The 13,198-nt window shown below is 46.9% G+C and overlaps 2 protein-coding genes across 3 annotated transcripts in view; one reads left to right on the top strand and one right to left on the bottom strand.

Moving 5' to 3' along the window:
* Window positions 1–219: 219 nt before the first annotated feature.
* Window positions 220–6,546, bottom strand: LOC140702148 (uncharacterized). Its single transcript, XM_078380550.1, has 5 exons — window positions 6,534–6,546; window positions 6,483–6,499; window positions 2,421–6,416; window positions 2,090–2,283; window positions 220–975 (listed from the first exon to the last, which is right to left on the bottom strand). Exons 1-3 carry the CDS (start codon window positions 6,544–6,546, stop codon window positions 5,490–5,492), a joined length of 957 nt encoding a protein of 318 aa, XP_078236676.1. The 3' UTR covers window positions 220–975; window positions 2,090–2,283; window positions 2,421–5,489.
* TOX3 (TOX high mobility group box family member 3) overlaps window positions 6,406–13,198 on the top strand; it is an 81,075-nt gene continuing 74,282 nt past the window's right edge. For both annotated transcript variants that reach the window (XM_072980462.2, XM_020800032.3), the window contains exon 1: window positions 6,406–6,646. In XM_072980462.2, coding sequence (XP_072836563.2) covers window positions 6,545–6,646 — 102 coding nt within the window. In that variant the 5' untranslated portion in view covers window positions 6,406–6,544. The remainder of the gene's footprint in view (window positions 6,647–13,198) is intronic.

Here is a 13,198-nt window from a genome sequence, read left to right as displayed (position 1 = left end):
GTTGTTATGAAAAAGGACTCTTCTTTGTAGGACTTGGGAACCTCAGCAGTAGCAACTTTGGACAGCCATCACTCATTCATTTCTGATCTTCCATGAGGCTCATTGGGCTCTATTACTCTTTGCAGTCACTTATCAGAGCCTTTAACGCCCTGGTTCCCAACCTTTTTCAAGTTGTGACCCCCTTTTATAATAGCCAAGTAATCTGTGGTCCCCGTCACATTTGCATTAAAAAGCATGTTTAATGGGGTAAAGTCATCGCTTTTTTCAGAAAACAGAGGACCTGTTTCTCACAGGTACACAAACACACTAGGTGTATCCCTCTCCGAAAGGTCAAAGAAGAAATTATTTAACAAGGGCTAAAGAACATATAATCCATGATCCTCCAGAAGACACTGGGTTGCGACACTCAGGTTGGGAAACAACACTTTAAGAGGAGGCTTTAAACAAGGCCGTTCACTAAAGCTTTAGAGACCATCCTCTCTTAATGTAGCATGCACTGAACATCTTTAGGTTGTTGGCCACTTTCATTTAGTTTTTCTTTATTAGTTTATGGTTGCCTTATCTCTTTATATGTAATGTTTGTTTGTTTGTGTTTTAAAGTAAGCTATTTAAGATTTATTTCATTTTGTGTTTGTTTCCCTTTGGATGTAAACCACCCAGAATAATGTTTATGACTAATCAGAGTGGCATGCAGGTTGAACGAACGAACGAACGAACGAACGAACGAACGAACGAACGAACGAACCAACGAACCAACCAACCAACCAACCAACCAACCAACCAACCAACCAACCAACCAACCAACCAACCAACCAACCAACCAACCAATCCTTTATTTCCTGATATAGTTTTCAAAAGATGTTGGCATTTGCTTTCAAAACTCATTTCTTCTTCCTCTGCTGCTGCTTTTTCTTCTTCTTCTTTTCATTTTTTTGCAAAATGCTCCAGGTGAACACTTTCTGCTGTTTTTCTTGTCTGGAAAAAAAATACACATAAAGAGAAAGATGGAGAAGAAATTGCAGTTCCTCCAACCCTTGTAATGTACTTTATTGATTCATACTGATGTTTGGCTACCTCTGTTTAGAGGGAAACAAGAAATTCCTCTTTTCTTCTAGTTACCAAGTCGGGTTGCAACACCTACAGAGTCCAGCTATGAATGTTTTCCCCTCCACTGCTCTAGAATGCAAAGTAATATATGCATGGATGATGGTTTTGACATCTAAATAATATTAAATGAGGGGTGTGTGACAGAGTGATATGAACCACAGCTAAACGGTGGAAACAAAAGCAGTTGTTAAAAACTTTCCCCTAGTTACACATAGGGGCACAGAGTGGTGAAACTGTTCTACCTCAGAAGAACGGCAAATTTTGTCAGTTAATTTCACTTGCTCTCACTCGTCCCTCGCTTGCCGTCAGTGGACCTAAATCCACCCGATTGACTTTGTATGGCCACAGTGTTATCCTGCTCAATGTGGATTCCTCAGTGCAATTCCTCCAGAAACAATTGAAAAGGAATCAGTAATTCTGACCAGAGATGAGAGCTTTGTCTTCATCTTCCGGGGGGGGGGACAGATGAATACGAATCTCACCACCATAGAACCCTCCTCCTGTGAATCAGGTGGGTCTTCTCCACCTCCCTGTGCTGCTGACTAACCTGGTGAGGGGGCAGGATAACAAGTCTCAACCCCTTGGTCAGCAGCACAGGGAGGTGGGAAAGCCCCAGGTGGACTACTTCCACTATTGGCGGGGTGTGAAGGATGATGGCCGTGGGCACAGCAAGTGGTAAGTGGATGCACAGTTCGGAGGGGAAGAGGAAGGATCCAATCGGGCTGTGTAAATTTTATTAGCTATATCGGTACCATTTTGGGCATTGCAGTTTTGATAAGATAAAGGTCCATTAAGACAGTGACTCTCAACCTTGAGTAACTGAGGTGTTCTTGGGCTGCAACTCCCAGAAGCCTTCACCACCAGCTGAGCTGGCTGGGGTTTCTGGGAGTTGTAGTCCAAGAACACCTCAATTACTCAAGGTTGGGAACCATTGTATTAAAGCAATGCAGGCAACAAAGACAACAACAACACACACACACACCTTATCATATGAACGGTGGCCAGGAACGAATAAATAGAAATGTGCCAATAGTTCATGGAGATGGAATATATGCCCAGTTGAACCAGTGGTCAAGAGTTCAAATCCCCAAGATGAGCTTCTCTGCATGAGTTGTGAAGCCTTGTGGTGCAGTGGTTGAACTTGTGGTGCATTGATTCATACTCCAAAGGAGACCTCTGCAGTTAAAGGCAAGGGAACGGGATGGGGTGGGTGGGTGTGATAATGACCTTGACAACAAAAGGACTTTGCTAAATGAATCCAGCAAGGCTTAACCTTCCCCTAGGAAAGAAAGAAGGCAGGGTTGAAAACCAACCTCTTCCTTTGTGACCGTCTCATAATACTCTGGATGTGCCTCATTGTTCAGCAGCTCGTCCGCTTTATGATGGATATTTGAGGAGCATATTCAAAATATCATAGGTTGGAGGACTTGGAAGAATTTGCATGAAAAAAGGCATGTCCAGGCAAAGTCAAGTGGGGTGCGATGGAGAAGATTTTCAGGCTTAGAAAATGAAAGTTAGTTAACCCTGTTCAGTGTGGCTATTAAAAAAACAAGTCATTACAGGTTGCCTACTAGGGGACCAATGGCCTTCAGGAAGATCAGAAATAAAGATGGTCTGAAATTGAGGATTATTTTTTTTTTCGGGGGCGGGGAATGGTCTCTTAAATGAATGTATATGTTTTCTACAGCGTTTTTTTCTCATTGATTTGAAAGAAGCTTCTGTCAAGATAGGGATATTTAATCCCTGGGCAAAGGTGTCTTGAGACCCACACCCTGTGGATCTAACTAGAAAGAAGACCAAGTCCTTGAACCATCTTGACAGGTGCCATACAGAGGCAGATTTTAGCAGGTGGTCCTCTCTGCCCATGGAGAGAATAGGGTTAGTGGTCCCCAACCTTGGGCCTCCAGATGTTCTTGGGCTTCAACTCCCAGAAATCCTGGCCAGTAGAGGTGGCGGTGAAGGCTTCTGGGAGTTGCAGTCCAAGAACATCTGGAGGCCCAAGGTTGGGGACCACTGGTTAGGGCATAGACAGAAGACCAAGTCCTTGAATCATCTTGCCAGGTGCCATACAGATGCAGATTTTAGCATGTTGTCCTCTCTGCCCATGGAGAGAATAGGGTTAGGGCATAGAAGGAGACCCCCTTTTGCAAACTTCCCCATTCTAGACACTTCCATTGCTTCTGCCATACTGTTCTGTTCCTGTTGTTACATGTTGCCAAGTGGCTTCCTACTCCTAGCCACCCTACACATGAGTGATCTGCAAATGTTAAGGTCCTCTCATTAACAGCCCTGCTGGGCTCCTGCAAATTTCAGCCTGTGGGTTCCATTAGGAAGTTAATTCCTCTCATCTTTGGGCTTCCTCTTTTCCTGTGGCTTCCACTTCTCCCAGCATTATCTGTTCTGTGCCATTCCTGAGTGTAGGGGGAAGCAAGCTAGGGACTTGAAACCCAATGACCTTCGATTCTGCCAACATGGCCCATAAAAGGGGGAATTTTGTCCTCAAAGAATACTCAGGGGGAACACTGGACACTGGAGTGTGAGGTGAAAGGAATGGAAATAAACATAAACAAAAAGGTGAGAGAGAATGTTCTACTTGTCTGCCTCCAATTCTGCTCTGCTAGAAGGATAATGTATTGACCCATAGATTCTTCTTCCTACCCAACTTCTGTAGGATCTTTTCCTTGAGCCCACAGCCTTGTTCCCATTACCTAGGCCTTACTGCTATTAAGCCTGTAACCAACCCTGAGGAGGACACCAGATTTGGGCTGAATGTCAGGGGAAAAAAATTTCTTAAATGTTAGAGCAGTACAACAATGGAACCAATGACTTTGGGAGGTGGTGAGCGCTCCAATGCTGGAGGCATTGAAGAGAAATTTCAGCAACCATCAGTCAGATCTGCTTAGATTTGGATTCCTGCATTGGGTTGGACTTGATGGCTTTATTGTCTCCTTCCAACTCAAATTACTCTATGATTCTATGATAGCTCAGTGGTTAAGGTTTCTGGCTGCAGAGGGAGAGGTTGGGTGTTCAGTTCCCCATTGTGCCAGCCTGACAGGGGTTGGACTGGATGATCCATAGGGTCCCTTCTAGCTCTGAAGTTCTAAGATGCTGATGATGGGAATTTGCGGCGGGGTCGTTGAGAGTTCTTATCCAGCACTGTAATCACTACACTCCCTTCAGCATCTCCTATGCTCTAATTAAAGCACACAAATACATCACAAGGTGCCCCTGAATATACTAACTAAAAATCCTGGGATATTTTAAGCTATTTTACCCATCAATGTATGGTTACAGCATAAATGGGAATGTTTGTGTATGAATGAACCATGGCAGGGAGAATTCTCATTGTTTCTTATCATCTCAGACACACGAACCAAATCCAGCTACTAGTCTCAACTGGAGTAGACCCATTGAACCAACTGCTGACTAATTAAGTCAACATTTATGGGAAATGCAATGGATGCAACTTGGGTCTACTCCAGTTGAGACTAGCTACTGGATGTACTTTCTGGAGGAGTGGAATACACTTACCCATTTAGTAGCTAGCCACAATGAGTGGAATAATAATAAAGTGGAAAGAAAAGTAATATGTCTACACAAGTCAACCAGCCTTTATGGCCTGCATTTGGATGCACAGGGCTGGCTCATAAAGCATGCACATAATTTGATTTCTCATCACCCATCTTATTCATGTTATATAAATGCAGGGGAGAAGATTATATGCACACTACTTCCATAACAACTGAGAGGCCAGTGCATACAAATGCCTGCGTACCTAGAATTACTTCCAAAGATGTGAGATACCCCCTCGGGTGTACAGTAGGGTTCTTTCAGCAGCGTGCATGGGAATACTGATAAGCTTTTGATGCTTTTAAAATGGTTTAATATAAAAAAAAGGGACTAAGGGCAGATTGTGGCTCTTCTCCACCTCTTCCGTTGTTCAGCCAGTCTCTGGCAGGAGCACAGGCCCCGCCTCCTTGGCTGGTTGCCCAAACAGACAAGGAGGTGGGAGGGGCAAACCCATGTGCTCCTGGGGGGGGTAGGGTAGGGTTGAACAGCTGAGGAGGAGGAGGAGAGAAGAAGTGCGCTCTGAGTGATGAGTGGGGTCGTTGGCCAGGGAGGCAGGGGAAGGCACGAATCAGCACGAACCTCCAAAGCAAGATTCGTGCCCATCTCTAGTTGCTGCCATCATATATAATAATATATTGCTCTGGGTTCAAGAATACCTCTATTGGCTCACTAGAAAGTTACAACCAAAACATGTTTTGGCTCTCTAGAACTCTTTATAGGTAAGATTTTGGGGTTGAGAATTTGGGGTAAGTAATCCAAAAAACTGTCCTGCTGTCAAGACCTGCACCCTCCTCCTCTGAGGGGAATGGAGGTCAGGACTGGAACCCACCACTCCCGGGTCCCCTGCTTTCTCTTGGCCCCGCTCTCCCTTCTCCATCCGCCCTCGAGGAGGCGAAGGGAGGCGAGCATCCTCGGCGGCGCCGTGCGCCTGGACGCGCGCCCGGTCGTCCAGCCTTCTCCCTCCCCTCCCTGCGTCCCTCCCCTCTTTCTCTCCCGCGCCCTCCCCTCTCCAAGGGGGAAAAAAAAAAGGGGGGGGGAAGAAACAGAAGCTGCCGCCGCCGCTTGCTGTTGCTGCTCGCTGGCGATTCCTGCTCGCTGGCGATTCTTGCCGCCGCCGCCGCCGCCGCGTCCTCCTCGCCTGTGCGCCCGGGCGCGTGGCTTCTTTGTGTGGCGCAGCCGGTCCGGGAGGCAGGAGGGCCAAACCTGGGGTCTTTGCTATTCAGAGAAGGGGGTGGGGGGTCGGGACAAGAGAGAGAGAGAGAGAGTGCCAGAGAAAGAGAAAGAAAGAGAGAGAGAGAGAACGAGCGAGCCGGCAGGAGAAAACGCCGGCGCAACCCCTCTCCACGCCTCCCCCGCTTTCCCCAAACAGCACCCGGTGCCTTTCCGGCGAGGTGCCAGCGCCTCCCTTCCCCGCCTCCCTCACCTGTCCCTCCTCCCTCCGGCTCACCTGCCGCTCTGCTCCCTCCCTCCCCCCCCCCGCCTCCATCCTCTCTCCCCTGGTGTGTCGCCCCCTCCCTCCTTCCCTCCTTCCCTGCCTCTCTTCCCCCTTGTGCTCCGGGAAGCGTCGCCTCTTTCGCCTGGCCACTTCGTCCGAGGACCCCCCCCTCGCTCCCTCTCGCCCCTCCGGACAACTTGATCGAGGGCTTGCGCCCCTCCGCCACAGCCCGGCGGGGGAGGGGGAGCCGACCAACCAACCAACAAACCAACCAACCAGGGGCCCCCCACCTCGAAGAGTGGATCTATCGCTGGACTGCACCCCCTTTTTGGACCCCAAGGACACCCTCCCCCCCAAAAAAGAAACCCACCCCAGCCGAGCCTCGAACTCTTGTTCCTCCCCTCCCCAAATCCACTCCAGCCCCTTTCCAACATGGATGTAAGGTTTTATCCGGCTGCGTCGGGCAATCCTCTTCCCGGAGAGCCTTCCAACCTGGACTTTGCCCAGTGTTTGGGTTACTACAGCTACAACAAGGTGATTTACTCCTTCTTTTACTTTCCCTCTCTCTCGCGCGCGCTTGCCCTCCTTCCCTGCCTTTGTTTTCTGCGGGGGGCTCCGGAGGATTTCTTTGCCGTAGTTTTGTGTGGCTGGGATGCTCCGGATTTTTTTGGGGGGGAGGGGGTGTCGTTTGGCAAAGGGGTGGGCGCGCAGAAAGAAAGAAAGAAGAACAAGGTCTTTTAAAAAAATACCCGTTTGTTTCCCTGCTGGCTTCAATGGGATAGCATGGTGGTGTTGTTTTTCATCAAAACTTTCCCAAGTCTTGAGGGAAAGAAAAACTCGTCCTTCCCTGTGACATGTGCAAGCCCCCCCCCGTCTTTATTTTAAAACCACCCTCCCTGTACACCGTTCCACTTTGGAAGGGGGGGGGGATCTCGTCCTCTGAGCAGTCTTAAAACTCCCAAATCTTTTGAAAAGGAGCCCCCCCTTTCTCTGGGAACACAACCCCTTGGAAGGTGCCCCCTGGCAGGAGGGCTGCTGTTTCTTCATGGATGGTGTGTGTGTGTGTGTGTGGAATGGCTGCTGGAAGGAGCGTATTTATGCCTGAGTGTGATGCATCTGGGCGAAAAATGGAATTGGGCACTTTAAAAAAAAAGGATGCAGTTTTGGGGCTTTTCCCCAGAAACCTGGAACAATGCACAGTTTTGCTGAGTCTAGGAGAAGGACTTGGGAGCCAGCTGCTTGCCAGTCATGTGTTCTGTGTTTTTTTTGCTGGTTTGTTTGCTTTAGAGATTAGATCTAAATCTTTTTGGGTTGTGTGGGGGTCTTTTTGTTGGTCCAGAAGCGGTACTGAGATGCTATTAGCATGCACATCTTGCTGGGGGGTTGTGCATTTCTGCTCTCCTTCCTCTTCCCCCCCATCTCACAACGGCTCCCCCTCTTTCCCCCCCTCTCGGCAGCCACCACAACTTAGCAGTTGTACTAACACATTAGCGAAGGCTTTGCTTTCCAACCAACCCTGGAAGTTTTCTCGAAATCCCGGGGAATTTACATCAGAGTCCATGGGCTTTAGGGGACGAGTACAGAAGGTCATTCCAGAGGAGAATCAGTTAAGTGGACCTCTCGGCGGCCACTAACCTTGGAAGAAAAGTCGATTGGATCCTTGGTTAAGTTACTGAGTCCTGTGTCTTACTTCACCTCTTGTGGGTTTTGCAAGTGACATTCTGCCTGCAATACCCAGAAGAGGAAGAGCATTCTCTGCGGGGCCCCCGTGCATTTATAGCTACACATGTAAAGATGTTGTAACTCTTGCCAGCCTGTTTTCGCCAACAGCTAGGAAAGAACAGAGAAAAGCAAACTTTAAGATAGACACCATGACTCATGCTATTCTGAAAGGGACTTCACTGTTTACATTATGCTGTGTCAACACCGCGCTGAGTTATTAGCACTGGGCCTTCATACATGTATATAAAGATCCCTTTCACAGCCAGCTGCAGCCTCTCCCCCACCCACCCCCATGCTGTGTTTGTCCAACCCTGGGGGCCCCTTGTGAGATACTGCCCGGGATGCTGAGAAAGAAATGATGCTCCTCAAGCCGTTCCTGGTGGCTTGGTTCCTTCTTCCTGTCCTCCTTGATGAAAGTTTTGTCGAACCAAAATGCTAACTGGGGAGGACAGAAAAGAGAGTTTCTTCCACCCACCCACCCCTTCCCAAGCTGCATCTATCAGATGCTTATTTGTGGGTGGGTATCCCTAAATCCAACTTTCTTTTGACAAGGGTCAAATGTCAGATACATGTTTGGCTGGGTGTGGTGGTCTCGTGTCCCGTCCAACCCAAAAGTGCATGGTTTGAAAAGAAAACCAGGTGATATGGAACCGCTTCGGAAGCATGCATGCTTGCACATGCGCCTGGAAAATGCAACCCGGAGAGTAGAAGCATGCTGCAATGTTGACGGCATGAAAGGAAGGAGGAGGGACTCTTTAATACAAATTAAGGGCTAAAGCGTCACCTTTGAACTTTCAGTTTTTCTAATGTGCGCTGAATCACAGTGTTACCGCCACGGGGTAAAAGGGCCAACGGCGTGAAGCTGGAGTTCTTCAGAGAACAGCTGGCACTTAATTCATGCACATCTCTCTGGTGCACATGTGTTTCATGTGCATTTGGGTGAGGGCCCTTATCAGAAGAGGTGAAAACACTAGTGGAAACAATGGGGTGTCCGCACTTTTCAAACCTCCTTAATGTCCGAGTAGCTACAAAGCCGTCAGCACATACTTCCAAACACTTTTCTAATGCATGATAAAGAAGGAAAAAGGAAGGCCAGCTGCTGGGTCCTATTTCTCAGAACATCAAACTTTCTTTCGACCTGCTAGCAATCTGCTAGCTCTCTGTCACTTTCCTGTCTCTTTGACTGCCTGCATTTGCTGTGTAGAGAATGAATGTTTTTTTGAGGCTGTGTTTCTAAATAGGGTGGAAAATGCATTGGAATCAAAACGACCTGTAAGAAAACATGCTGAGGCTCAGGACATGGAGATTGTTATTTTTACAGCACTGTTGAGATCAGACCTACTAACCTAAGAGGCATCGTTGCTTCTGAGTAAGTCATTTAAAGACGGAGGTTACAGATTTCTTACTCATTTCTGCCCTTTCAAACCACAGTTGGCTAACTGGCTGAAGATTTGGTCCTACAAACCTTGTTTTTTTCTTTGGATGATCTCATGCAAGCTGTTTCTGGCTGGTTTGTCATCAGAAATTGCCTTGTGTCTGTATATTTTTAACACATGTTGCAATGAGTTACAAGATCAGGCCGCGTATCTACTGTACGTCGCGATGATGTAGCAGCATTAATATTTGCATATTTTTTTGTGTGTGTCGAATCTCTGGCTAATGCCGTAACAAAGCGTGTGTTGCTTAGTTGAAGGAACAGGCCAGCAATCTGACCTAGCGTCTAAGCAGGAAAGGGTGAATATAATACCCAATAAAACAAAATACATTGTTTGTGTGTTTCTGCCAAAGCTCTTAGGTTACAGTCTCAGCTACTTAAAAATAACATCAGTCCACTGGAACTTCTTTAGAGCAAATGGTCTGACGTTATATGAGCTTATGTTCTCACTGTATCCATCTGGGGTCGAGCAGTGCTGTTGGGTTGCTTGTGAGTTGCAAAGTATGACATCAGTAGGTTACCAAGGATCCGCCAATGTATGCATTCGTCTTAATTCCTTTGAGCAAATGTTGCTACTTTCTTTCACAGTGTACAGTACAGAGGTGCTATAATTTGCAAATGTATTCTTATGCAAAGTGTTGTGAAGCTGGTAGGGTTTTCCCCATGCTGACATGCCTCAATGTGTCAGATCACCACTCCTTTGCTTGTTTGGCCCATGGCCTGTGAATCAGAGATGCCATGGAATGAGTCCAATCCATCAGTGGAAGGATGTTTCCAGTTTGGGCAAAGCAGGTCTGGAGTGATTGGCCTGAGAAGTTTGTTCTCACAAGTCACTCTGCAAATGAGCGGATTCCTAATTAATCACCCAGATGTGTCATGAAGCTTAGCTTTATATGCAAGTAAATGCCAATGGCAAGATCAACCAGAAGATAGAGCCACCTCTTCTCTCTCTGTCTCAGTACTGGATTCTAGATGGGGTCATCTGCAGAAGCTGAACTGTGGCTGATGCGGGACGGATGCAAGGTAGAACCTCTTAAAGCAGTGTGTGGTTAAGCTGGAATTTGCTACCATGAGATGTAATGAAGGCCACCCTTCTGGAGGGTTTTAACCTTTGTGGGACAGGCTATCATTAGTGGCCACAAGTCAACATGAGCATACATTTCTTCAGGACCACAGACAGTGGCCAAGATCCTGTTGCTTAGGCTAGTAAGTAACAGAAGAGTAGACCCACTGAGTCCGTGAGATTTTGATGAGTCAGCTTCCCCATTGGTTCAGATGGGCCTACTCTATGTGCGGCTTACAGGACTTGCAACTTGAGTAGGCCCACCTGAATAAATGGAATTGACAGAGGAGTGGACTCGCCACATGCCAACTCTTGTGCAACTTACTACACTAAGCAACAAGAGTTTAGCCGTTGTTTCATACATAAATTACTGAGGAACGTGAGCAGAAAAGAGCCGTTATCTTCACAGCCTTGGGCAACTGAGAGGCCATTCCGGAAACAGAAGGCTGGACTTAATAGGCCTTCAGTTTGATTCTTCAGGAATCTTCTGTGTTCTAAAGATGAACAAGACTTGATGTTGTTTGTTGATTTTAAATATATATTTTTATAGGGGCTTTCTGCTTTAAAAGGACCCAAGGCAGCTTAAATCAATTAAAGACAACATTCAAAGCTAAAAACAGCAAGTATACAAATACTCATAAGGACCAAATAGCACACGGAAAGATGATAAACAAAATCATATTCGATGCAGTAAGGCACACCCATCCATTGAAAAACCCAACTCAGGCAGCTAGTCACTCAGGGAAAGCTCGCCTGAAGAGAAGGTCTTCGTCTGCTTGCGGAAGGACAGGAAAGATGGGGCCAACCTGTCCTCTTGTGGGAGGGAGATCCAAAGTCTGGGGGCAGCCCCAGAGAAGGCCCTCTCCTGGGTCCCCACCAAATACACCTGTGAGGGTGGTGGGACTAAGAGAAGGTCTTGACCTGATGATCTTAACATTCGGGCAGGCTCGTAAAGGAAGACACGGTCCTTGAGATAGCTTGCTTCCAGGGAGTAGATGACCACTTGGGACAGTCAAGGAGAGAACCCAACGCTGATCTGCTATTCCTGGATCTTTTACCTGAGCCAGCCTTGTGTTGAAGAGTGATACAGTGGTGCCTTGCTTAACGACGATAATCCATTCCAGGAAAATCGCTGTTAAAAGAAAACGTCATAAAGCGAAATTAAAAAACACATTGAAACACATTGAAACCCGTTCAATGCATTCCAGTGGGCTAAAAACTCACCGTCCGGTGAAGATCCTCCATACGGTGGCCATTTTCAGTGCCTGTATAGCGAGGAATCCATCCCTTAGCACAGCGGGGAACCATTTTAAGCACCCGGTGGCCATTTTGAAAACCTGACAATCAGCTGTTTTTGATCGTCGTAAAGTGAAAATCGGTTCCTGAAGCAGGGAACCGATCATCGCTAAGCGAAATTCCCCCGTTTAGACCATCGTTTTGCAATCGCAATTGCGATTGCAAAACATCATCATAAAGCGGATTCGTCCTAAAGTGAGGTAATCGTTAAGCGGGGCACGACTGTATAGATAGATACATCAATGAGATAACTGATGGGAGAGGAGAGAAAGGAAGGTGGTGTCAGGCCCCATCTGTGTCCCCATCCCCCACAACAACAGGCGATCAATTTATAGAAAGTAAAATTATGCTTAAACGCAGACCGAAATGCTGATGCCCCGTTTCCTTGGTCAGCAGCACCGTGCCTATCTTGCAGTTCTTTTTGGGAACATGATTCATTTTTGTTAGCACACAGACATACTCACCGAGCTGGCTTGATCTTGAAAAGATGGTCCATAGGTACCTAAGCTTGAATGATTGGATACCGGGGCACTCTGGCTCCCTAAATAGACCTATCTCCCAGAAGAGAAGGGGGAAACATGATATAAATGATGTTTCACAAGAGAAGGCCCTGGCGAAAGAGTTGTTGCAGCTGCACCATCTGAAACGTTGAATGCATACACTAGAGTTGGGTAAATAGATGGTGGAGATAAAAGACGGAGCAGATGGCCAACGGATGCTTGTGTTTCTGGTGACCCTTTACCTGTATGTTTGCTACAACCAGGAAGAGGAACTTAATCTTTTCTCGTCTCTTGCCTACTTAGTTACTATACACCCAGCTTGTTTTAAAGAGTAACCGTTCATCTCCATAGTGCCGTCCCTTGGGAGCTGAACTGCAGTCTGACCCAATGCTTCATATGTTAAAAACTCGGCTGAACTAACAGTAGGGAGGGACGTTTTCATGAACACATTCATGGTGGAAAAGAAAATGTAAAGCAAAAGAAAATATACCATCCCATAGTGCTTAAAGCCCTCTGGGTGGCTTACAATTTAATTTTGCATGGTTCCTCAATTTACTAGCCTCAGAAGAAAGGAAGGCTGAGTCAACCTTGAGTCGGCTACTTGAGCCCGTGGGGACCGAACTCATGTCACAAGCGGAGTCTTGATTGCAGTATTACAGTTTAACCATGACTCAATGAGAGTCCACAAAGTATATTAAAATTTGAGAGGTTGGTAGAGAGAGAGAGAGAGAGAGAGAGAGAGAGAGAGAGAGAGAGAGAGAGAGAGAGAGAGAGAGAGAGAGAGAGAGAAGGTGGGGGAACACACTTCTAGTTTGAGGAACAAACAAATCCTTGCATAGATTTGTTGTTACAATGGAGTATGAGAGGCCCACCTTGTTTAGGAGGAGATCTGTACCCCCTGGAGTTGTGATTTCCCCATATTTTTTAGGCGGAGGTGGAAACACCAGAATACTTTCTAACATTCAGTCAAAGAGTTTGGGTGCCAATTCAGGGAGAGGGTTCGTGATCCTGCGGGGTAGACATTTGTAAACAAGGCAGAAGCAGAGGCGACCTCACTGTAAGGTAGTTTT

This window comes from Pogona vitticeps, chromosome 10 (assembly GCF_051106095.1).
Source record: "Pogona vitticeps strain Pit_001003342236 chromosome 10, PviZW2.1, whole genome shotgun sequence".
NCBI lineage: Eukaryota > Metazoa > Chordata > Lepidosauria > Squamata > Agamidae > Pogona > Pogona vitticeps.
Note: the sequence above shows the minus strand (reverse complement) of the source record. Positions and strands in the feature narration are given on the sequence as shown.